We start from the raw sequence: 26,778 nt of genomic DNA, 5'->3' as shown, positions 1-26,778 counted from the left end.
GCTTGTTTATAATTAATCTGAGCCCAGGGACATCCCTTTAGCTTGGTTTTCTGTATGCCTTCCTCCTATTCAAGCAAGGCAAGCACAGGCAATAGTCGTGTGGAAAATGTGCTAAAGAGTATCTGTATCAAGTTCAAGCAGTACAAACACAGCCTGGGTGAAGAAGGGGATATTTTAACTGAACAGAGCCCCTAAGAATCAGAGATACCCCTAGATGGAGATCCTTTTGGTGAGGGACATTCACTGGACCATGGCCCCATTTAAACATTGGAGGTCACTGCAAAGGGTTGTGGAAGAATCCCAGCAGCTGCAGGAATTGGAGAGGATGTCCTGCAGTGGGGTTAGACTATGAAGTTTCCTTTTCTTTCTGTGTATCTTCCTAGAAATGCAGCAAATCTACCACTGTTTTTTGAACCATGAAAGTCAAGTTCTGTCTTTCCTTTTCCTTCATTTTCTCTGGTGATCAGGGTGATTTTAAGACAATTGGCAAACTACTGATGCTCCATTTCCCAATGAAAGAATAAGCCATAAAACAACTTTACTAGACCATTCTTGCAATTCTCAGCATGTCCCTCAAGACTTGGGCAGTAAATGAGTGCTTCCATACTAAACAGTAGGGACCACTTTGATTGCTGATCTTGTAAGGCATCAGCTGAGAGGGATGTTCTTGAGGGATCAGTGTTAGCCAGTGTTTCTGGAGAGGGTCCTCTAGGGATCAGTGTTAGCCAGTGTTTCTGGAATGTGCTGCACAGCAATGGGAGGATATTCAGGCCTCCTGCAAGTTTGAAACAAGAGCCAAGAGGGAGTATGATTTCCCAAGGCTGGGAGAGCACCATTTCAAAGTAAAGGCTAAATAACCGATGCTCCCATCTAGTGGTGAGACTGTACCCAATGGCTTAGATGTCAGACATCAACCTGAGCCTCCCAGGAGACATGGAATTGGAAGGGCCATGCCACAGGACAGTGCCACTCCTGGGAATTTCTGTAGGGCTTTGCAATCTGTGGGAGACTCCCAGAACCATTTGAAAGCTCATGAGAAACCAACTTATAAACTAATTTAAAACTACAGTATTAGTAATAACAAATAAAATTATAACAGCAGGATCAAGGGTGCTTTGGAGGCAAGGGAAGCATTCTCAGCAGCATTCTCAAAATTTCTTAAGCAACCTTTGTTGAGATGTAGGCACCCACATAATCTTGGCATTGGCTCCTAAAGCATGAAGGCCGCTATCAAAATGCTACCTAAAGATAGTAACTAGCAACACATTATGGTTGGGTTGTTGCTGCAAGATTACCATGTAATTAGTATGCTAATGTTCTGCTGAATGCTACTGACCTTATTGGCCAGAAGAATACCATACTTTTGTTTGTTTCATTGTTTTTAGTTTACACCTGAAAGCTTACAGTCAGATGAGAACAATTACCACACACTCAATCTATTGGAAATCACCCCATGACACTATTGTAAATCATTCCATGGGGTCTGCTCAGTGCTTTCTAATGTGCTTATTTCCATTTGATATGCTTGGAAGCTGATCAGATCAGCAGGAAAGGATGCTGTTCTTCCCACTGGATTTTTTTTAAAGGCACAGCTGATGCCTACAGGATATCCCCAGAACCAAAACTTGTTAATGATGCTGAAACTGTACTTTGTCGCAAGAATGGTAAAGAAGGTTTTAGAATCTTCTCTTGTTATACTGTAATTACTACTGCTCTGCTTTTACTTCACTGCCCTTCTTTACTATACCTACATATGGTAAAGCAAATAGGAAAATAATTATAGCACTGGTCTTAGGTACACACATTTCTAACATATTTTGGAACATTTTTCACTGCCGTAATTCCCATTGTACAGAGTCCTAATTTCCAAATCTCAGTACAGTGCAACATATGATAGGGCTTCACACAAAACATAGGACAGGACATTCCTTGAGAGGACAGAATATTCTGAAGTCCACTCTTAATGTAGCTGAAGGACAGAAAGACAAGAACAAGAAGTAGGACTCCAAGCAACAAAGACTGGCTTGCATTTCACTGCAGGTCACAATAAAGAAGGAACTACAGATTTTCTGTTTAACCTGAGTAGGAAGAAGAGACAGCAACATGGATAGAGCTTGACTATATATAAAAGCTAGAGCTTTAGCTGAGTATCTAAACTGTTCTCTCCAAAAAGCTAATCCAGTATTGGCAAGCCATGAATTTAATGACTTGGAACAAGATCCAAAGTGAACCCACAGAGTGGTTTATGACATGTTTGCTAATGAATGATTCAGTGTTTATTTATAGGGATGAAATTGATTCAATACTAAGTAAGAGATGAGAAAAATTCAGTAAGAATTAATTTAGGTTTACTGAAACTAAGAAAAAAGTACTGCTAAAACTATTGGGATGATGAAAGTGCTGATAAAATCCATTTCCAAACAAAACATAGCTGTCAGTGTTTGCATCCTATGTGGAGGTTTTACACCTGCAAATGAAGGAAAAGACTGTGGCAAATGAGTGAGAAGCCACAAACACAGTGGGTGGCTGTCACAAGAAATTATGCTGCCAGAGTAAAAGCAAAATTACTCTTCAAAATGAGGGCAATACATGGGTAGCAAATAGACTAAAGATGCTGCCTTAATGAAGAAAAAGTTAAGGAAAGTAAAGATCACATCAGAACTAATGTCACCTTGCCAGTAAGAGACTGGGTGTCACTGACAGAGATTATTCTTGAGAAGAACAGCACTGCAAAGTCCAAGCAGAATTCCAGTACACTAGTCAAAATAATGCTTGTAAAAGTCTATAAGCAGTCACAGCTCTCAAACCTTGCAAAATTGTCCGGCAGAGATTTTTATAAAGGACAGAACTGCTAATCATCATGTCAAGTGTGTTCACAAACATGCTGCATACTCAAGCACATATGGCTCCGACATTCAGGTTGTGTAAAACTGCCATTCCTGTACTAAAATCCTGAGAACTTCAGTCTAGGATACAACATGACACAAATCTGCATCATGTTCCAGATACCTAAGAAAGGAACAAGTGCATCATCAGAGTAAAATATTTTCATCCTGTTCTTTCAGCTTAGGATAACCCTAAAAAATTAGTAGAAAGATGTGCTACTGTTGTTGTGTGTTTAACTTAAAAAGATATTAGAGGTTTCAAGTTATCTTGCCAAGATTTTACCTTATTTTTCAGAAGTCTTGGTAACACTCAGGTCTGTTAACGACTGCATTTCAGTGAGATGCTGGCAGGAATCCATCTTCATCAAATGATGTAAATAATAGGAATTCAGATGGGGGCATCCAAGAGATGACTTGTGTCTCTGTTACTGCAGGCAGGGCAGTGAGTGGTTTTATACATGCAGCTCTTCCATCTCTACAGTAATAACGTATGAACAGATTGAAAAAAGAGATGTATGCAATTGTGTTTGGCTGAGAGAGTTTCCAGCAACACGTGTGGGGGAGAAATGTGATTGTGGAATCCAATCATACATTACCTATGCTGGCTCTATTGCAAACCCATCTGAAAAACATAATCTATAAATATTTTTATTCCTATTTGAATAATGTGGTTTGTCATTAAATACCAGGGCTCTGAAATACATACTTTAAGCAAATTTATGCTAACATTAATCAAACTTATCTTACTGCTATTTTACCACTGTTAGGAATGGAGATAAAGTAAGGGATCTAAAGGGTGATGCAATAAACATATTTTCATTCATTTTAGCACAACATTGGTATTGCAGGTCCAAGAGAATCATCAGTAAATACAGTGACCTTGAACCTAATAATTGTGTGAAACATTAATAATAGGGAAGACATGACAAAAATGACAGAGCATTTTCTGTCCTTCATTTCCCTTTTGAAGATGAAGTACAGAAAACCATAGCATCTGTTCTAAGGAAACATCTATGAGCATTAATTAAGTATAATGCTAGTCCTCTGTGTGCTGGATGCACGGTCACTCTCATAACAGTTTACTCGTTCCGTTATCATCAGCTCAGTTATTTGAGATGCTTCTTGGCAGGTGTATATGATGTGTTCTTTCCAAAACTCTTTTGTGATGAAATATTCTCAATGGCTTAATGTATATTCCTATATGCCACAGACTGTTAAAAGCCCAGACACATCCTTAGTTCAAAAACCCTTCAGCAACATTCAAGCTGATAATATAGCAAGAGCTAGTCACAATGACAATAAAATTTGTGACTTATCTATTGAGGCCAAACAAACCACTCAAAAGCATATCACAGCCTAAGTGGGTTGAATTCTATCCTTGCCTCATCCTCTGGCACAAAAAAGTGTGAGGAATAAGAGAGTGGGAGCACTTGGAAAAGAGCAGAGCAGCGTGACTTGGAGCCTCCTCTCTAGCCAGTCTGGATGTGGGAGAGAGCCTACACTTGGCATGGACTGGCAGGCTCTGAGACGGCACCACCAGCTTGAAGCAGCCTCCTGAATAACAGCAACTACTCAAGATCAACAGGAGAACATCACACCATGCTTGATGTCCTATTTTCTCTTCTGTGTCAGAAGGAAATTTCTATGTTTGAGGGTCTCCCATGGTTCAGGTAAGATCTTTAGCTCTTGAAGAGATTTCTCTGTGACTGTCCTGTTCCAACCAAACACAAGACGTAAAGCAAGGGGCTCAGCAGGCACCTAAATCAAACCATGACTGACCATATACATGTCAATCCACTACTACTGGTGTAGCAACTCCATCCTTGGGACCTCAGTTCAAGCTTTTTATTTGCTAAAATAGAAATACTCCCCATACCTAGTGTAAAAAAACCCAATAGATATCATCATAACTGTTGGCCCATTGGGTGTATGTTATGTTTTCAAGCACCAGGTTTTACAGCTGACTTCCACTATGGTGGGTGGCAGTGCACAGTACTGGGAGATGGAGCCCCCTTCATTTGCTTCATGCTCATTCCTCATTAAAATCCTTCCCTTCCCCATCCACTGCTAGAGAACAATCTGCTCCCATTGTACAAGACTATAAGAAAACTGTAAATGAGAAGTCTGGCTACAGATATTCAGAAAATTCCCTGCCAAAGGTTGCGCTTTTTATCCACAGTGCACTGTATATGCTTTACAGATGTGGAATATAATTAATGTATTACCTGTCTCCACTTTTAAAGCTGTTGTTTCAAGATGATGTCACATACAGACAATACTCCCTGGGAAAATTAAACTCCCATGGCAGTAGGGAGGGAAGAAATTTAGGGCTATTTGCTACACAAGCCCAGTCCCGTTGTTTTATTTTGCAATAGAAATGATGTACAAGTAGGCTAGCTTGTCTTATTTGCAGTTATTTTGTACTCTGATTTTCCTATATTATGGGGCAGTCAGACCAAAAATATGTTGTTGTTAGAACCATGTACAATCTGTTCTTTCTGCTTTGAGAACGCTTTTATTATAAGGCTATTTGTTGGAGAGGACAAATAGGAGAGGCCCATTCCATATTGCTAAAACTAAATTCAGATATGATAGAGACGTGGAAGTGGTGCCACAGTCCTTCCAGTTTCATCGTGCCTCTGCTTTTGATCCTACCTCTGTGGAAAATAACAGCAAATCCCCATTGATCCCAAGGTTAGAGAGCAGGGCTTGCCTTCAAAACATCTGCTGAACATCTCTCTGGTGAGTGCTGACATCTTTGACTCTCAAACCCTTCATTAGGGTTTGCTGGCTTGTTTCATACTTAATCAACTTGCTGTGCAATCATGATATTGCTGCTGCTATGGGAGACAGCCCATGGATGATATACACTCCCATGAATTCCCATCAGGAGCTGTCGATGTTCCATTACAATGCAGGTATATTTACAACTACTTCCATCCTGTTTGACATTCACTAGGCTTCTTTGTTTGTAATCCAACCAGATTTACATGCTCCTACATTGCTGAAATCTCAGTGTGCTCCTGCATCATCTCTGGCACCAGGCACATTTTCTTGGTCTTCTTCACAGATACCAGGATTTCTCAGAGCACAGAGTTACCTTTTCTCAAACTCTACCTACTATAGTTTTACTTTGGGTTTATGATTTTATTCTTTTGGGACCAGGTGATAATTGGAGCAATAGGTCTTTCTGGAGTTAAGAAAACAGCAGCTCTTTGCCTTAGCAAATACAAGAAGGATATAGATCGTATAGGACTATAAGCTCAAACTCATGCACACCATACTATTTCCTTACCATGCCGAAACTTTCTTTATCATAAGATCAAACCTTGCCTTGCCTTGCTTTGCCTTCCATCTTTCAGCTCTCATTTATGTGTTTTTTTCCTTTTTCTCCAAATTGCTAGTGAATGATTGCAACCTTAGCTAGACTTCCCACAGACTTGACTGGTTCAGACTTTTGTAACAGATTTAAGTAATTGTCCAGTTATTTAAGATATAGCCACTTATTAGTCCAAGAGGGCTTACATGTAATGGTGAAACACAGATGTTCTGCAGTTTCCTCTTAATAGGTGAATGTCCCTGCTTCTTTAGTTTTCCTCTGGTGGGCAGATGGGCCAAATGTTCCAAGAGCTGAAATCTGATACAGATTCATGGTCCCCGATGAGAAACAGAAAAACCTAGTATGGAGGCCACAAATTGATACCATTGTTTGTTGCAAATTTCCCAGATGTTACGATTCAAATGTTTTCATGATGCAGGGGAAAACAGCAGTTTTCCCTGCAGTCAGAGGAGCTCAAGGCTTTCCAGTTATGGTCACACACTCAGACTTATTAGCACAAAATTTAATTTGAGTTAATCAGACTGAGGTGGGTAGAGCGCGAAATTAACTTGACTTCCATTTTGCATCATCCAGCAAACCAACTTGGAGAAATCACTGTAGAAATCTGAGCTGCAAATGATGGATGAGCTGAAAAAAACCCAGAGAATAAACAGAGTTGTGCAATCATCACTGTACTAAAAGGGACACAATATTCCATTCACTTGTTTGGATAAATGCTTTACTTCCCTGACAAATCAAAGGGTGTGTGACCTCAGCTGCACCCATATTTTGCCTCTGAAGCTGAGAACAGGGTTTGGACCTAAAATAATTGTCTTCAGCATCCTCTCTGTTCTGAGAGCTGTATGTTGTTCTCTGTCAGTCAATCTTGCCAGAATTTTCCAAACTGTTATTCTTGCCAGGAACTGACAATTTAATGAAAATAGAAACACATCGGTTTCAATGAAATATCCATTTGCAGTTCAAGGCACTTATTCAAAATCCAGAGGGAAAGAGAAGCACTTACTGGGGGCAAACCAGAAGCCACAAGTTGCCCAAGTGGAAGGGATATGGGTTTCAAGTGGCTGCTTCTTGTGAGAAAGAGTAAGAATACACACCTGAAATCTTCCACAGCTCAGAAAAGTACAGTGATGACTGGCTCTTCTGGAAGCATGTGTTCCCTTGAACCTATTCAAAAAGCTTCTATTTCACTTTGATTAAGAACAAAGTCTTGACATTTTCCTTTGATTTTTTTTATTTTTTCAAAACAAAATTCTATTTTCCAGCAAAGGGTAACGTTAATTTTCCTCTCCCAACTCTCTGCCACATTTTCTGTGTGGCTAAAATAAGTGTTTGGGGGATGGAAGATACACTGGAACCATAAGTGCCTCTATCTGACCCTTATAAACAACTGGAAAAATAAACAGTGCTTCTCAAGCATTGATCTCCAACTTTTTCAGTAAGATTTTAGTAAGTTGAGCCACCTCTTGCTATAAACTGTCTTGGTTTTGGAACAGAGATATTTCTGTCTTGGAGCAAACTGCAAATTTGAGAAGGGTATTAGCCCAGCAAGAAAGCTGCAGAAAATTTTAGAGCATAAATGGGGTTGGTTTGAAGGGGAGGATTGAGAGAGAAAGCAAGGCTTCCATTTCCTTCAACAACAGCACAGAAAACAGAAATATTAAAGTTCAATTCTGTGCAGAAAGACCTTCGTGAGACAGGGACTGAAGCAATGTCAGATGGGCAAGAGAATCAGGAAAAGGGACATGATCTTACAGACATGGTGACAGGTGACTGGATGCCACCTAGCTTCTGACAACAGGACAGTCCTCCTCCTGTTTATACCTGGTGCTGTCTAGAGGAGGAGAAGGTTCCCTGCACAAAATGGCCATAATATTTTTTTTTTTTTTCAGGAAAAGACTAGATTTTATCACCAAATGGGAAACAGTGCTTACTGTTTACTATCTTTAAACTGAAATATGATGGAAAATAAAGACTTCAATTAAAGTTTTCTTTACAATGTCTATTCCTTGTAGAAAAGTGACACCATTTCAAAACAAGCTTTTCTCATATGCCTCTATTTGCTTTCTCATTTTTCATACAATAGTTTCTATTTAACTATTTAACTATTTAACTATTTAACTATTTAACTATTTAACTATTTTCTATTTTCTATTCTATTTTCTATTTTCTATTTTCTATTTTCTATTTCTATTTCTATTTTCTATTTAACTATTTATTTAATTTCAGCAAGATATTTAACATTGTTGCAATAGTAACTGCAACACAAGTTAAAAGCCAGTAAAGTCAAGAGCCCAGTAAAGTAGGATAAAATTCCATGGTATATTTGTTGTATCCAAAAATGTGGTGAACACAAGATCAATTAGCCTAAGAGCTGTTTTCCCATATTGACATCAGAACTCCTGCCTTTGCTATTTGAACAAACCAGATAATGTTTGCACTGTAAAGTTCTGAACTGAAAATACCAAAGCAAGGTAGCAACAGGTTTTGCCAACTCTTCCTGTAAACAGTGGTGGCTAAATGTTGCTGACTCACTTTGTGACACTAATTGGCTAAACCTCCCCATACTTAATTTTTGGTTTTAACTGTCTTTAAAAATGTATCTGCATATTTAAAGTATGTTACATAGCCTGTATGTATGCAAACCACCATTAAACCACAGCACTGTTCATATTTCTTTACTTGTCTTAAAGCATTAGGAAAGTATGCACAATGAGAGCAGCTTTGCTGCACTGATCTATCTGCATCCCTTGCAGCAGAGACAATGCCAGGGGGTTGTTTTAGGCTGTGTACAGCAGAAACCAAGGCAGCATTTCCCAGGCCAGATGCAAAGTTACATGAGTAATAACTAACCAGCTCTGGAGCAATGAGCAACCAGCAACCAAGTTACTCCTGGGAAAGTGCCCTTGCATTTTAAATCAAGAAGAAAATGATGACCCATTTTTAAAGCATAAAGTCATTCCTGTAAGAAAACTAACTTTCTTCAGCAGTTCCTAACCAGACGAAACTAGTGTATGGCACTTCTGCAAAGCTGCAATCCCAGTTGAGTCTATGAATCCCATCCACAGGAACATTGCACATTGCCCTGGAACTGCAAATGCTGTTGGCCAGACAGCACTAGGAGGGACACTTGCTGTGGGAGCAGGCACTAAGGATGAATTCATGAGCGCTTTCTGATCAAGTGCCATCAGAGTACTTACTCTTCTTTGACTTTTTAGTTATATCTGAAAAATCCTTAATTTAAGGATATGAAGGCTTGTTTTGGTGACCAGGAGAGATGGAAGGATCTTCTAGATCCCTTCAGGTACAAATGCCCAAATCAGACCTCCAGAGTGTCAGCAGGAGGTCAGAGTAGGGGAAGAGATGGCAGAACGGGAGAGGCCTTCTCCTCCATGCAGGTGCAGACTTTGCTGTGCTGCCCTGTGCTGCCTGGACTGCAGGGATTACTCCTGGCCCTGCATGCTGCCCTGCCTCGCTCTGCACAGGCTGGGCTGCCCCTGAGCCAGTGTCTGCTGCCCTGCAGCCTCTCTGCTTGCAAATGTTTTGGGAAGTGAATATGCATCTGTCCCCCTACTGATAACACCATCCAGGCAAATATGTATTTCTTCTTTGGAAGTATCACACTGTACATTGAGAAAACTCTGATTCCAAACACAACTTTTTTTCTCTCCATTCTCCCACTTTGATGATTCAGCAGATAAGGCATATTCTTTTTTTCTTCAAAAACCTGCTACATAAACCCATGTTTATTTCAGTTAACCTTTTCACCCAAAGAGCCAGCTCACTGCAGCTCATCAGTAATGCCTCCATATATCACAACCACTTAGAGTGCAGGCAGAGATTAATCCAATGTAATTTTGTGTGTAATATTTACTCCAAAACTCATCTGTCTCCAGATATTTATTTACCTATAAAGAATATCCAGGGTTTGAATTCTAGCACTGGCTGTTTTTTAATAAAAATCCCCCAAACACTACAAATTATTTTAGCATCTTCAACTTCCACTAGAAGTTGACAAGGAGTCAAGGCACATAGTATGCAATGAGTGCTGCCAGTAGTAATAAATAACAGTGGGGAAAATGGACAGAAAGTTCCTGTGCTTCAGCAGAAAATTGGATGAGAACATTGTTCAAGTTCATCAAAAAAGTCAGGTTTTGCAAACATTTTACTGCCCCTCTCTTTAGGATGCTGCTAGTCTTTTGCTTGTGCAGGATTTGTGATCTTGTTAACATGACAAACTGAGATTTATGACATTTGTGATTTTAACTGTGTGACTATGCCTATAATGCTTGTTCAGTGCCATGAAAACACTAGAGGATGACTGCTGAGGTCAGTGGGACAGAGCACCAGAGGCAGCAGCAGGGAGCTCCTGGCTCTTCTGACTTTGAAGTCCCAACCCTGTTACTCACTTGTTTTACAAATGCAGCTGAAGTACACCCTTTTTCACACCTTGGGGGTGACTTCTGCAATAATGTGACATCTAGCAAAAAAAAAAAAAAACCCAAGGCGAAGGTAGCTCAGGTACCTTTGTCTTTGCATTTCGGCTTTTTGCTGTTTCTTATGAAACTGACTTGATGAGGAGAGGTCAGAGAGTGACTTGCATGTATAACGGAGTAAATTGACGGGTGACCCTAGTGTTGTTAAAAGTTCATAGAAGTCCATGCTTCCTCCCTAAGGCAAATATGAGGGAGAGGAAAGCAAAGCATAGGCTATGACTCTGCTTATTGGCTTCCACATCTGAGCCAGTACTGAAGGATAAGAATTACTTATTAATACAGGTCAGGTCAGCAGCAAGTTAGCATTTTCCTTCAAGACCAGGGAAAAAAAGAAAGAAATTGTGTTCATTACAACTTTGAGTCCCAGGGCTGCTTCAGAGATAGTATAGCTCACACTTGGTGGCCAGACTCTGGATTTGTAATCCATTCTGTTTCCTACCACACCTTGCCCAGACACAAAGAACATTAGCCAGTAACTGGGCTGGCCCTTCAGGTACACATGCAACAGGATACACACAGAATTCTTCCTGACATCATCTATGCCATGCTGGCAAATACTCTTTCCTTCTTTTTTCCCCTGCCAACTGCATGAAAGCAAAAAGACTCCTTAGAAAAACTTTGTGCACCCACAGAGCAAGGATGTAACTTAGTGCAGACGTCCATCAGCAAGGATGTAACAAGCCTTGTGAGCACAGCCAAGTGTGCATACACCTCTGAAATGAAACTACCTCGCCACTGAGTCAGGGAGAATTTTGTCACAATGTTTCTGAAGGGCAGAGAAACAGCTTGCTTGGGAGAGGAAGTAATTCTGCCAATCATCTGCCATGAGATGATATGAGAAAAAGAAACCAGGCCACTCTCTCTCCTAAGGGAGAGCTGCTAATTGAGGTCTGTATGTTCCAATCCTAAATCCACATAGGCAACTGAACAACTGCAACACTGAAATGCATCTGAAGTGTGCAGAAGCCAACAACAGTATCCTCAGCTTATTAAAAATCTGCTTGATGACTAAAAACCAAATTCAGGTCTGCACTAACAAAAATCATGGTGTGTGATAACTGCAGGTCCCTCCTGGTGCAGCAGGATACAAATGCCAGGCCAAAAGAGCCTTACCCAGAGGCAGCACTGCTGGAGATTCACCGCCTCATTGCTAAAGGGACCAGTCTGAAGTATGTTTCTTCTTTCCCACCCCAAGAAGGGAAAGTGCACTTCCCCAAGATATTTGAGGGTTTGCAGAAAGGCAGTGGGAGCCCACCTAACAAGTCCCCTTTGAAAGTGATGACCAAAAAATACCTCAAGGAGCCATGAGAAGTGGGAGGTGCACAATGTGTGGACACCCAGAGCTTCTTCATTTATGTAACCTTAATAGCAGTTATTTGTTCAAAACCAAGAAAAGTTCTGAAAAAAAATTGCAGTTACTTGGGTGAAACTCAGTTTTGGTAGAGCCAAGAGAAAAATTCCCTTTTCCATCAGTGGAGTCATTTCAGCTAAGAATATGTTCTGAAAAGGTTAAATAAGTTTGTGCCTGGGCTTTAAAGATCTTTGTGTACTGTACCTGCCAGTTTAAATGATGACTACAAAGATCTGTTATAAAACTTTTTCCAGGAGAGGCAAAAGCTTTCTCTGTGCCATTGTTTTTAATATACTGTGACTCCTGCTCATAGTAAATTAGGTTATTTATCCCCTTTATTTATATGCACTGCTTTAACACAGTAACAAACCAAAGTGATGGATACATTTGTAGCAGTCGTCAAACTCAATAACAAAGCAACAGCAACTGTGTGTAACTTCGCCCTTTTGCTATCAATTTATATAAAAGACAAATTCTTCAAGCTGCAAACATGTGAAAGTAAATTCTTTACTGTTCTGGACTTTCAGCTATTACTATGTCCTCTGATCTAAAATCCTTCCCCAGGCAGCTCCCACATCATGGAGACCTGATGCTGATCTCACAGACTTTATCCCAATTCACCTTCTGGCTTCCAGAGAAGCTGTTCTTTATTACTCTGCTGAAATTGAAGGCAGAATCAAGCCAATGATCAGAAATACACAGGATGCAGAGTTCTTCCATTTTGGAGTTCAGAGTTTAAGCCAAAAGCAAAATGTCAAAGGCTGAAGCAAACCTTATTGGATTGCAGAATAACTCTTTCTGCCTTCTGCAGATAAATTTTACATTTAGATGCATAGGGGCGAGTCCCACTGCAGTCAATAAAAATTATGCTTATTCAGCATTATTTGTCACCAATCCAACTGCCCATTTTGTAAGTGCTTTACTGAAAAAAAGGGAAGTCTTCGGGAAACAAGCATTCCTGATACTGTGTTTAAACTATCCCAGATTCCCACGTAGGCTCTCTTAGCTTTACCAGTGTCCCTGAAATACTCACCTAATTTATGCTATTCATTTACATTCTATTCCAAATTGAAGTTCTATTTCACTGGCATATTAAAATGAGCATACTAAAGAATGGTGCATTTTAAAATAGTAACAGATGGATATGTCTGTAGAGTTGTACAGATTTAGATTCCTACTTTAATTATATAATTTTTAAAAATTGAGTAAAGCAGTATCCACCTTTCACTTTGTTTCTTGAAACATGTGCTTATAGTTTATTCCATGAGCCAGCATGCAATATAATATCATTTTGTAAACAGATGCAGCAAGTCTGGGCAAAAAAGTAAAATTACAGGGGAAATATCCATCCCTTTATAAATTTAGATTTTTGAATTAATAGTATACAGGACTATTCCTCAAGCAGCACTGTTCCCCCAAAATAAACAGTTTGTGGATATATCTACATCACAGTATCCCTGAATAGAATTTTTGCTGTCTTTATGTATGTAAGACAACCTCTCATATTACATTGATAAACAAGGATTTTTTTATTTTTGAAGAAATTAGCTCTAGGTTTGAAATTTGTTTTCAGAATATCCTAGACTGGGGGAAAAGATGATATTTTTATTCATTAATTGCTTTGCTATTCATGAAATTCCTCAAAATAGAATAAATTGATTTACCTAGAATTTAGAAATATTATTTGCCTTTCAATTGTGTTATAATTTCAAACAACCATCGTTTTTAACCTGTTAACCTATTCCTGTGCTTTGCCTTTCACATCCTTGTGATGCTGTCTCTTAATTTAGGAAATGGCACCTTTTTTCCTTTAGTTCTTATGGCTTTTATTTCGACACTTGTATCACAGCTTAGAAGGCGTGCCTTTTGCAGGCACACTGCTCCGATCAGCTTACACCTTACAAATACGGGCACAAAGAAGCTTCAGTCTCAGATGCATTTACACAGATGCTTATCTTGGAGCGCAGACTCGGCACAAAAAAAAGGTTATCTGTCATTATCCTAATTATTTGTAAGTGACGACTTAGACTATTTGCGAAGTAAACTACTATTATATTTGAACCAAAAGTAAAAGATGCTTTAAGGTATTTCTAGCCTTTCGACAAGCTGAGAAAGCACACCAACGACTGCACGGAAAACATTTCCCTTTTCCTGCGCCGCTGGACAGGCACTGAAGTCCCAGCGGAGCGATCGGTGCCGTGTGGGTCCGGCGGCGGGAGGGCGCATTTACCGCACTCCAGTAGCATCTTTCTGATCTCTCCTTTCCTTTGTGATCGCTGATCCAACAGCCCAGTTTCGCATTGTTTTTCTACCTGCTTTATTAGCGAGTTAATGTGTTTCTTCTCAGGAGACCTTTAAGCTTAAAATATTTCTTTAATTAACGGAGCCTAATCTTAAAGAGCCAAAGCCGGCTGCGGCGCTTCCACACCGCCAGAGAGCGGGAATCCCACCGCCTCGGCTCACGGGGGAGGCTGAGGAAAGGACCCTGCCTTCAACTTGCCGGACCGGTCACGGAGAGGCCCCGCGTCCCCGGCCGGCCCCCGGAGTCCCGGTACCGGAACGCTCCGGGCTCTCCGCGCTCGGCAGGCGGGGGTCACAGAGACAAGGCGAGAAAGCTGCCGGCCCCTCGCCCGCGCCCCTCCCGCCCTTCCCTGCCGCTTTGAACTTCTCCAGCAGACCCCTGAAGGTGCAGCGCGGCCCCAGCACGCCACGCCACGCCAGGGGAAGGCGCGGCGCCATCGCCCCATCCCCGAGCATCCCCCTGTCCCCGCCGGCGTGGGGGAAGATACCCCGCTGCCGCCGGCAACACGCGCTTCCCCCAGGCGGGGAAGATGCAACGCTGTCCCCAGCCCCTGCCCGTGCGGAGGAAAGCCCGGCAGTACCCCCGCCGCCGGGGTGACCCCCTCCCGCCGCAGCTGCCGCCCTCCCGCCGCTGCCCTTCCCGAACAATGAGCCGGGACAGCGCGGCACGGCCCCGGGGCAACCCCGGCACGTCCTCCCGCGCCCTCCTCCCGGCAGGAGCGCAGCCTCCCGCCGCCGTAGCGCCCGGCTCCGCCCGCGCGGTACCGGGGGCGGGGGCGCCCCCATCCCGGGAGGGGCCGGGCGGCAGCGCGGGGGGCGCTCGGCCGTGTGCGGGGGGCGGCTCCCGGGGGCGGTGCCGAGCCGAGCCGAGCCGCCCGTGCCGCCGCGATCCGGCCGAGCCGCGGTGCCGCCGCCCCCGGCCGCTGCCCGCGCCCTGCGCTTTGTGCGTGCGGCGGCCACCACCATGCGGGGGGAGCGGCTCCGCGTGGGACGCGGCGAGGCGGAGCGCCCGCGCCGCCCCGGCTGCTGCACCTCGGGGGGCACGGCCCCCAGAGAGCCCTGAGCGCCCGCGGTACGTAGGGGCCACCCCGGGCGGAGAGCGCTTCTCTTTTATTATTATTCGGGGTTTGGTTTGTGGGGTTTTTTGGGTTTTTTTTCGTTCGTTTCTGGGAGATGGGTGGTGATGGTGAAGGGGAGGATTTCTACTGTGCAGCGTTTGCTGGAAGGAAAACCCTGTAGGTGAAGCCATATGGGTTCTCAGTGGCATGGCTTAGTGGCTTCTTGGCTTAACAGTTTTCGGGCGTGCAGGGTGTGTTTTAGAAGGGCTCGACTGCTCAAGAGAGCTTGAATAGATACGTTTAGAGAAGCAGCGCTTTCCAGGAATTTAAATGAGACCCTTTTTTGTGGTTGCTTTTTCAGGCTGTTCTGTTAGTTCTATATTTGTTTTTGCAGATTGCTCTTATCAATAGTTAGGCAGCTGTGGTAGCATATAAAAATCGATGTTCTCAAAGGAAAAAAAAGAAAGTCTCGGTGAATTCACCTCTGCTAAGCGGTGTGGATCACTTCTGTGGTCTGGTTTTATAATTTATCAGGAATGTTATAGTCTCTAATGCTCAACTACCATTTCTAGTTTATTTTGTTATGGCAATGTGCTTCTTTTGGTACTAGAAAAAAATTGGTTGGGTTACTCATTCAAGTAATTTAGTTGGTAACTTGAAGGAACATTTAGTCCTCTCATTTCAGATGTGGAGGGAAATGTAAGAGAAAGGCAGGAGGCAGTGGCAAACCTCAAGGTTTAGGTTTTGCACGTTTTTAAATTTGATTTTCCTTTTCCAGTCTTGCAAACTTTCTGAGCTTTAACCCTTTTGCAATGAAACTTTCCAGGCGTGGTGTCTGCATCCAGGTAATTTTAATATATATATATCTTTCTCTTGTTTGGAAAACTCAGGTGAAAATAATTCAACTGGTTTGCATAGTGTGGGGCTGTAGGAGATGGGGAAAGAATTGCCATATTTTTTCCATTTAAAGATGGAGCTCTTGCTCTTGCAGTTTTTTTGTTTTTGATTTTTGTTTTTGTGGTTTTTTTGGGAGGGTTTTGTTTGCTTGGGTTTTTTTGGTTTTTTTTTTTTTTTTGTTTGTTTGTTTGTTTGTTTTTTTCAGAGGGTTTTATTATTTATATAAATCTGAAGTATGGTTTAGAAGTATTATTCTTTCATGGGCGGTTTCTGATTAAAATACTATTTGATGAAAATCCTGTCATGGATACTTACTAATTTTGTGTGTATTTTGCTAAGACCAACTGCTGCACTGTTGGGAGAATATGTGCTATATTTGCTCAATGAGAAGCTCTGATAAAGGGTCTGGAGGTGAGGTCCCATCTGTGCACTCAAACCCAAGGACTCAACACTGATTTCTGCAACTGACAACTTTGTGGACACCTCTGCTGTAGCAGACAGGCTCCTCTTGACATTTGCTGTGGAAATGCTGGATTTGAGGTCTTGTAAGTGAAGACTTCAAATTATTTGTAGGCAGAAGTCTTTTCTGATTGAGTTTAGGATGTCTAAAACTCCTGGGGTTGTAGTCAGAGAACTCCTTTCTGTTCTACATTTCATCTGGGTAGATGACAGGATTTCCCATCATTGTCCACACTGCACATTCAGAGTTGGAGGATGCATACAAAATGTTAGACATTTCTTGCAAGATTATGGAGTTCTATATCTATGATTTGTTATGTGTTTTCTACCAAGGACACGAAAAGAAAGGCCAAACAATGGGGAAAATGTTACAAAAACTTTTCATAGGGAGCTTAAAGCGATGCTAAGGTTGCATATGTAAACATCATATTGGAAAGATGTCATAGATGAAGTTGTATGTTCATCTGATCTCTTATTCTTTGGAATCTGCAAATTGCTTGTTATATGACCTCTTAGGTTAAATGTAGACTTGTGCATAAGTAAAATCTGGCAATTTTGTTTCCTGATTTAAAATCAAGAAAGCAAAATGTAAAAATAACTGTAATACTACAGAATTTATTTGGGTATTTTTTTATTGCAGATTAGCTAAATAAGGTAGAACAGCATCTTAACAATTGCATTGTGAATTGATGCTGTGTGTGCTGCTCACTGCATAAACTATTGGGGGATGCTGGCTTTTACATGAGTTGTTGGAATGCTACTGGCCCATCAGAAATAGTATGCAAATCTCTCTGCAGTAATTTTCAGACTGTGATTTGGAAACTTCTCTGTACTTGCTAGGGAATTGGCTAGCAGTCTGCAGAGAAGTATTTGGGCATATGGTATAGGGTCATTTTCCATGTATTTAGCTACTAATGGCATTTAAATAAGCCAAAATACATTAAATACCTCTCTAATATTAATTATCTTGTTAAGAATTTGCTGAAAATACTATTAAAATCACAGATGTGTACAAGGGTGGTGTGATCAGTGTGAAGGCAAATCCAGGGAACAGGGCTAGTAGGAAACTGTTGATCTGCAAAGGTTTGCTAAGATGCTGTTGTTACTGCAAAAAAAATTGGTTGCTCCTGTGGCATTGAAACTTTGGAACAAAGACACGGGGACTTGCTTCAAGGAATGGAAAATCTGACTTTACTGCTACTTTTGTAGTGAAGGGATCATTTTTGTTGAGTAAGGCTGTTGGCTTCCTCAGCCTAAAGGTTTACAACCCTTAAATAGCTCTTCCTGACACTAAGCAGTATCCCTTTGATGTGTTTCAAGTGTGTTAGGCTGGCTGGCAACACTGATACTGATGAATGAAAAGGAGAGAAATTTACAACATCAGATTGTTTCTTTAAATTATTTCCCTTGTTGTTAGTTATTACCAAGCATTAGACTGCCACACTTGAATATAATTAATGTAGTAAATGGCTTATTAGGTGCCATCTGAACTTTTGCCTTGTTTAATTATCGAAGCTTAGTGCAGTGGTCTGTGTACAATATTCACCTCAAATAATTGCTTTCAGACTTTTATCTGACTATGGTTATTTTTGGAGCAGCTGCATACATGGCTTTTCCCTGAACTTTGCACTTCTTAGGCTCTCTGCAGTCTTGACACTACATTTTCATTTGCATAACCAAAAGCAGTTGTGTTTTGATTTTGCTGGTAGTAATTCAGAGCAATTTTTCTGCATGCCATTCATATGTTAATGTGTTTTGAGCTTCCTTAAAATTCTCTAATTCATATTTAAGTATCAATCAATCCATGACACAAATGGCAAAGTTGTAATAATTTTTTTTAAGTTTTTAAATTGTTATTGAAGTTATAAATATTTCTTCCAGTGACATTGTATGTATTGAAAATCATGTTAAACCTGCGAAAGGAGTGGCATGGGATGAAATCAGCACCACAAAGGATTTACAATAAAGAGTTCAGAATCAGCAATCTCTTCTTCATGTGCTAATTATGTATATTAATTTCACAATAAATGCCATCTTCCTCTAGTAGAACTCATGGTGACATATTTAGAATGCAAGATCATGTGAAAAGCTGAGTACAGCTACCACATTATACCTGTAAAAACCTCTGATATTTATTACTGGGTTTGTGAACATTTTGTATTTTAGATCCAGCTTTTTCTAAGGTGCAACCATAGAAAACTGATTTTATTGATCTGTAACACTTCTAAAAAATAATCTTGTAAAGAAATTCAAATTTTTTTTTAATCTGGCCTGAAAATTTTACATAGACTAGAATAAGAGCTTCAATAGTTGGCCTCAAGGGCAAAACATGAAAAAATAATATTGTTTGTTGTATGTATCTTTCAGAGATTGTCTCTTTCCACAAGGATAAACTCTTGAATAGTTAAATATGAGGGAGTTGTTCCCAGTGTTCTTGATGAGGGTCCTTGACCTTGAAGCTCACACCAGACAGATGCTCTGGCAGACCTTATTGGTCTACAGACCATCAAAGCCCTCTTTGACACCAGTCACTTTGGAGAGGCCAGTTCTTCTATACTGCTGAAGATGGCCAGAGGCTTGGAGGGAGGTGGATCAGATCTTAGCTGTGAGGTGTGGTGGCCTGGATTGCTGTTACATTTCATTGGAAATGCTGGTTGTTTGTGTGTGTTAGCACACTGTGCTTTCTGGAAGGTGTGCTTAAGAAATCTAAATGTAAATTAAAGTAAATGTTATTCATTGCATAGCTCTGCGGTTGTCATCAGAGCAGGATTCACCGTGGGTTTGGTGCAGTCCCCTGTTTATTGTATTAAATTGTACCAATGCTATCCCAGATTAGGGTGTTACATAGCTGGGGTTATGAAATGACTGTGAGTGCTCTGAGGTATGAACACAAAATCTTTGTAATAACTAAATGGCTGTTAACTTTGGAAAGGAAAGTTTCTTCTTCACCTGTGATATGTATTTGTCTAGCTGGAAAATATGTGGCCAGCCAGATACAGAGAGCTTAGCAAGACAGGGAGATTTGTTCTGTGGTTTTCTGAATCCTTTATGTCATTGATGTCATTATGTCTGGAGGGTGTAAAATTTGATGAGGTCTCTTTATGGGATCCTGTTTAAAATAACTGTGCTAAATTCTGTATGTAATTTTGGTAGCGGAGTTGTCTTTCTGTCCATCACTGGAAGGACTACTTTCAGCCTAGTCACTGTCATGTGGGCATATTGGTGTGTCAGCAAAGGCTCTGATCCTGTCTCTGTGAAATACCAAGTCACATCTGACCATGATGTTCTGAGTAAATACCTGAGTAAGTCTCTGATGTACTGAGTAAGTACATTTATACATAGGATAAAAATGTAGTGATGTACTCTACAATCATAGTCATAAATGCCCTCAAGCTTTGCATAATTGAGTAGTGAAGAATTTGCCATTCTCTTATGATGTTGATGCCTAGATGAGAAAATGCTAGTTAAGAGTACTGTTTCAACACAAGCTGAAAAATGCAGATATTTTATAATTCACTGTACAAAGCAAGAGGTGTTTGGCTCTGGACTGACAATGGAATATCGGGCCACTCACCCTTATGCTGCGTCAGGGAGGGGAGGTCAATAACAAATGAAAGCTGTTACCATCTGATGGCTGTTCAGTCACCTGTGAAATGTGGTTTCTAATAGACAGGTTTCCACATCGTGGGAGCAGCAACCGCAATTAGATGAGCAGAGCCAGCCCCCTTGTCAGAAGCCTCGTACATCATGCCTCATCTTCTCCTCCAACTGATCCCACCAGTTAAATGTTTCCAAACACAGCCCGGGGACCCGTGATTACTCTGTGTGCTGGTGGAGAGTGTGTTTATTGTCGAAGCCTTTCTCTCCTAGAAAGGCTTAATCTGTGAAAGCAGGAAAAAGTAGAGCCTACAGCAGCATCCATGAGGTCCTGTCTCCATGTGAATAAGTTTTTTGCAAGATGTTCAAAGGCTTTACTGTGTTTAGGATTTGATCCTGTGGAAGCATTATAGAGGGCACCTCTATCTCCCAGTGAAGCCAACTAATCATGTCCAGGCTTGGTAGTAGTTAGTTGACAAATTGGCTGAGTAGTCAGTGATTAATTTTAACAAAGGAGTTTTCTTTGAATGCAAACTCATGCATGACTATTATAATAGTATGCCTATGATAAAATTAGAGATTTTTATTCTTTAAGCTGCGAATCTGCTTATGTATGATTATTTTTTCCACTGTCTAAAAACATTGCTTTTTGTGGGGAATATTGGGGGAAGGCGACATACACACATAGAAAAGAAGCATGTTTTCTTTCCCAAAATATCCTAAATACCAATGAAACATTCAAAGTGATTGCAAAATTCCTTTTTAGTGCTGAGGAGTATTTAATATATTGTATACATTCTGTAAGGCCTCTGGTGTCTTCAGTGAACCACAGGTCTAATACCAAGTCCCATAAAACTAGTGAAATGTTTTGTATTGCCTTTAAGTGGGCTTGCGGTCTAGACCCCAGTGAATCCTACTTTGTTTTCTAGCTGCAGGCTCCTTTTAACAGGAGACTCTGAACGTGGGTGGTAGGAAACAAAGCTCCTAGCAAAATACCTGAGTTGGGTCATATTTTGATGTATTGAGGAAGCTTCTTTTAAAATCAAACCTGCTTGGGCTAAATATATTGTGAGATGTTAGGGAAAAAGCATTAAGAATAAGAGGCGTGTAGGATTTTTTTGAATAAAGCAGTGTACACCATGTAGCTTTTTTCCCCCCCTGAAGACTGTGGTGCTAGCACAGAAATTGCATTATAGCTGGATAGACAAGAAGCCTCCTCTCTTAAGAACACAAATGCATCCTGCAGGAAAATCAAGCCGTTGAGTTGTATTTAGGTGTTTTACTTGGATGCAGTCTTGCAGATGGATGGAAGTTTGTGATCAAACCACCTTGACTCCACACTCAGATCTTTATTAGCACAGCTGAAGGGCACAGAGTATCAAGGGTGGCTTTGCACCAATGAGTTTGCAACACTGTGGTGTTGACATTTTCTTTATAATATGCCACCTAATTTTCAGAATCTTATCCTTCACCTATAAACCACACAGGTTTATGCATAAAAAGCATAAATATAAAGCATAGTTAAAAGGTCTATTTAGTGGAAGGAGAAGTTTTACTAAGTGTAAAAAATGATTACTTTGACAAAATAGAGAGGAATGTGGCATTAACAAAGAGAACTCATTTTTCTTCCTTTTGTTTTTTTAAACATGCGTAATCTCAAGCACCCTTGGATTTAAAAGACATTTAGAGAAAGACCTTTAGAAAAATGGAAGTCCCTTTAAACATTGTTTCTTTCATTGTCTTGACAAACCTTGAAAAGTAGTTTCTGTGCCTGCACATTTCAGAAATAGTTCTTAGGGGTTTTATTATGTGCTGAAACATATGTTTATAAAAAAGACTATAACCTGGTGGAAAAAGTGTCTTATAATAATAAACCTGTCGATGGGCCATATGCTGCCATCAGTATGTTTGAAATATATAAATTCTTCTACAAGTGTTAAGTAAGTTTACAGCCTGAGTGTTAAGTTAGGGTCAGACTGTGACTCACCCTTTGTGGATTGAGGTGGGGAGGAAAGTGCCTGCGATCCTCCTCATGCTCTTTTCATTAGCTCACAGGGCGGCAGGCAGCTGGAGCTGGAAGCACCCTTCCCAAAGGGCACTGGAGGCTGGAGCTCTGGGAGACACTGCGAGAAGTTCTCCTTCTGTAGCTTTTCCTTGGTGTTCTGCAGGTTTGTGCCGGCCCAGCACAGGCCTGTGTATTTTGTAAAATCTGATCGAGCATTGTGTGGTCTCTGCTGAGAAGGGCACACCTCTGAGTTAGATTATCTACATTTTAAAGGTGAAAGAACTGATTTTTGAAGTTGGTACAAATAAAAGAACTCTGATAAATCTCCAACTGCATAAGAAATGTGGAAAAAAATTCTGTTCTTACTGTCTATTAAGTAGATAATTTGTATTTTATGAGTGTTTTTGGTGATTATAATACCTGTTTTGGTTTTTAATGTAGGAGTCATGGTCATTGCAAAGCCTTTTGGTTTTGAAGAGCAAAAGTAAGATGCAGAAGGTCAAAGGATAAGTCATTCTTAAAAGGCGCTTTCTGTGTGGGATCAATGTTTACACTTTTGAGCCTATTTTACTTTGGATTCACTCACATAGTTCCTGTGAATGGGAGTCATGCATGTGTGAGTCTCAAAAAGAATAGGTCTCTTTGTAACACTGTTTCCATGTAGAAACATACTTCACTGGGAAGTGTTTTAATGGCTTAATGTTTCCCAGCACTACTCAGCTGTGCAGTGATTGTTTTCCTGGCAAGGTAGCAGGTGATAGTCAGTGTCAAAGGAAATATCAAAGATTAAGGAGAATTGTTTCAAGTAGTTGACCATGGTGAAAGCAGTGTCAAGTGATACATGTGGTTGCCATAGTATCTGTTATCAGAATCAAGATTGTGAACAGAACAGTCTCCATCAGGAGTGAATTCCTTACCCATGGTCTCTCCAGGGTTCATCAGACAAATTAAAAGTTTGCTCAGGGGAGCAAACTTGCTTTTTGAGGGCTGAAAACTTCCCCCTGGGTGTTCCTGTCTAGAAGACTAATGCCCTATGTTGTGTCTATGTGTACAAGGTTCCTAGTCTAGAAGAGGGCCTTGGAGACCAAGAGAGTGGAGCAGAGAGGGAGAATCTGCTGCAGTAGAAGCACCAGAGCCCAGCACAGATTCTGTAATCAGCATGGAAATGGAAAATAGATTGGATCAGTAATCCATGGAGGAAAGCATTGGGAACTATGTTGATGTTCACTGAGAAAAATTTTTGGGTTCATCAGAGAGTAGGGCTAAGTATGGATTGAGGGAGCAGGAAGAGGACAACACTAAGGGGAGGAAAAAATTTGTGTCTGATGTTTGCTCACCTTTCCAAGAGAGGCGCTTTTGTACTGGCAAGGATGGAAAGCATCCCAGGACCATTTCTGTCCAGCTTGACAGAATGTCTCCCCATGGAAAGTCTAGCCAAGTTCTTACACCCAGCTGGACCTGAGGAAGGGTCCTGGGCTCCCGGGCTGCCTCCTGAGACAGCTGATGAGGTGATGGAGGAGCCTGCAGTGGGCCAGGCTGGCTTGCCTGCAGCATGCACAAGCCAACAAGTCGTGTTAACAACTGCAGCGCTCAGAATTTGCCCAAACCCACATTTAGTAATAAAATAGCCTGCAACTAGTCAAAGGCACCAGCAGTAGCCAAGCAAATTTGGAATGTATAAGCCAACAATTTTTAAGTTATGGTGGGCCAAAAAAAATTAGGGAACAGTCCAAGAAATGGAGAACACCTCACTTTTCAGGAACTCTCATATCTTCAAGATGCCTTGGCTGATCTACCTCAAACTTTCCAGAGGAGCTTTCCTTGGCATGAGACTGTGACTGAAATTTCATGTGACTGGTTTTATTTTGTTAAAGTTATGAAGGTTAAAACCAGAGTTTGTTATAGAAAGCTAATCTCTCCATCAGAAATATTTGTGCATATTTAATATTCATTCCATTGTCATTGTTCACTGCTTGTTCAGACCGATTCTATTTTTGCCATTTATTTCAGAATTGGGTTTTTTTTGTTTTTTTTCCAAGGGTAAATTCAGAGCAGTGTAGATTGGAGCCAAAGTGTGCATGGCTGGCTATAGGCACATGTGGTAAGGCAGAAGTATTAGCCCTGTAACTGCTGGAGAAGGATTTACACTTGGAGCCCTACTGCCACCACACCATCACTGAGAGCCTTTTGGAGTGTCTGACTTGAGAGATCACTATTTCGTACAGCTTTTCCCTCTCTGCTTGGTAGAAGAGAGTATCTCTGTTGGCCTAGCAATACTCTGACCTCGAGGGAAAAAATGTTTCTGATTGATGGCCAGCTTGACATTTAGGGTTTCCCTAGTGGCAGCTCCTGCTGTGGAAAGCTGTGAGGGTACCAATGGCCTAAGATGGGGCTCAGTATTCTCCACTTGTGCTTTTGAGATGCTTTTCCTTGTGTCTAAAAATCTGTAGGCTGAAATGTCTAGCTTTCAAAATTGCAAGATTTCAGACGGGCATTAGAAAACAGAGAAAATGTTTGTGGGCCTGGAAGTACCTTTTATTTTTCAAGTTAGAGGCACCTTAGCAGTGACTTCTGTACCGGGTGGGACCTGGTTGTGCACCAGCCCTTTCCTCTGCTCTGACCACTGTTTTCTGAATGATGAGAAGACCACAGCATGCTATTGCAGATACTTGCTGTTGCTAGATGGAGCCAACGGAGCAAAGGTCTCCAAATATGCTGAATTTTGAGACATTGAATTAGTTTGATTGAGCCATGGTATAGACAGAGCAAGCAGGGCTGGAGCAGATGTCAGGCTGGAATGAGCCTTCACCCTGAGGCAGGGGCTGAGAGTGTTTGAAGTCACTGCTTGTCTGTATTTTTTTTTTCTGGGGCTTAAGTTATAAAGCTCCAGGAGAGACTTGGCAGAAGTGAGGAGGTGCTGCTCCTGACGAGGCAGGTGCTGTGCATCGCTGTTTGGTAGGGCTGTCTTTTAGTCTGGATCACTCAGCACCTGCCCAGCTCTGCAATCAGTGGAGCCAGGAGCTGCTCTGTGTGTCTGTGCAAGGCCAGTCCTTGTCCTCTTTGCCATCTGTACTGCTACTGGCTAGCAGCTGTAGCAGAGGGGCATTCCTGCTTCTTGCCTAACTCATCCCACACCAAAAATACAATTGTTACATTAGTTTACTATGGGTTAATTCCTCTAAAAGGGTATCTGCATAAAACAGTCATGGGTAGGTTTTCTATTTGCTCAAGCCTTTTATTATTGGGAGCACTGAAAAGACCAACAGAGTCAGCTAAAAATCAATGTGCCTCTATATAGGCAGCCACTGAGAAGGGTGCAGGTAATGTGATCACAGCTACTTAAACCAGTGATACCACTACAGTCTGCAAAATCTTCAAGCATGAGAGAAAACCTATGGAAAACTCCTGGACCACAGAATTAAAATAATTAAGTCTTACAGTTTCTGAAATATATATTGCTCTTGCAAGTTCATCCTGAGAAGAATAGGGACACTAGCACTAGGTAGAGCACACTGTATACATGGAACTTTTGCTTCTGTCCTGTATGACATTAGGCTCTTTATTTTTGTGAAACAACAAATAGTTGCAGTTGGAAGTGCCCTGAGAATTCTTCAGGTGATGATAACACCAAAACCAGAGCCATCAATGTGGAAATACAAAGCAAAATATGTAGATATGAGGATGCATCTTTTGGTTCCTAAGTTAGCTCAGATATATTTCACTGCATGGCATTGGAGCGCCTGCACAGTGACTCTCTGCATGATTTCTTCAGTAAGCAGGACCTCGAAGGAAGAGGTCACCCCAAAGAATTTTTATCTTCTTGGTGTTTCTAGTAATAGTATATCTTCATTCTTCAGGCTGCAGAGCTGCAAAGCTTTGAGTTACTACTAGTGCTGCTTCATCCTGTGCTCCCAGATGAAAGTTTCCAAAGAGTGTCATAAACCTGTAGCACAAGCTGAGAGAAGGAATAGAAAACTGCAAAGCCTGTAATACTGCAATATTATAGTATTGTCTACTGCTGCAATAACCCTGCTGTGTTTGGAAGGTCTCAGGCATACCAGCACCATGGTTAATCAGTCAAGCAGCCAATAGTAATTCATAGCCTTGATTGCTGAGAAGTTCAGCGTGGCTAAGATAGACATCTGATCCAGCTCAAGAAAGTAAAGGCATCTTCCCACAGCAGTTTGCTTTTTGACTGAGTTGCTTTAACACTGTTTCTGAATTTTCTCACTTTCTAAATAATATTTTTCATATTTCTTCATTTAGAGTTCCTAAACAAAATGTTCTTTGAAATGTAATATCTTTTAAAGCAAAAGATTCCTTTCATTTATTTTCTACCCATCTGAAGTGAGGTTACAAAAGAAGACTGCTGCAAGTCCCACGCAAAGTACA

At 41.2% G+C, this 26,778-nt stretch overlaps 1 protein-coding gene across 3 annotated transcripts in view; it reads left to right on the top strand.

Annotated features, from left to right (window-relative positions):
- Positions 1 to 26,778, top strand: part of ST6GAL2 (ST6 beta-galactoside alpha-2,6-sialyltransferase 2) — a 172,082-nt gene that overhangs the window by 106,767 nt on the left and 38,537 nt on the right. Inside the window, exons 1-2 of one of the 3 annotated variants that reach the window (XM_021545537.4) lie at positions 15,267 to 15,442; positions 16,207 to 16,273. The exons of 1 other annotated variant lie outside the window; for it this stretch is intronic. In XM_021545537.4, the coding sequence (XP_021401212.2) occupies positions 16,241 to 16,273 (33 nt within the window). In that variant the 5' untranslated portion in view covers positions 15,267 to 15,442; positions 16,207 to 16,240. Of the gene's footprint in view, positions 1 to 15,248; positions 15,443 to 16,206; positions 16,274 to 26,778 lie in introns of those variants that run through there. One more of the 3 variants, XM_021545539.4, reaches the window with a different exon arrangement.

The sequence above is a fragment of the Lonchura striata genome, chromosome 1, assembly GCF_050655825.1.
Source record: "Lonchura striata isolate lonStrDom1 chromosome 1, ASM5065582v1, whole genome shotgun sequence".
NCBI lineage: Eukaryota > Metazoa > Chordata > Aves > Passeriformes > Estrildidae > Lonchura > Lonchura striata.
The sequence above is the reverse complement of the archived record's forward strand: the minus strand, read 5'-3'. Positions and strand labels throughout refer to the sequence as shown.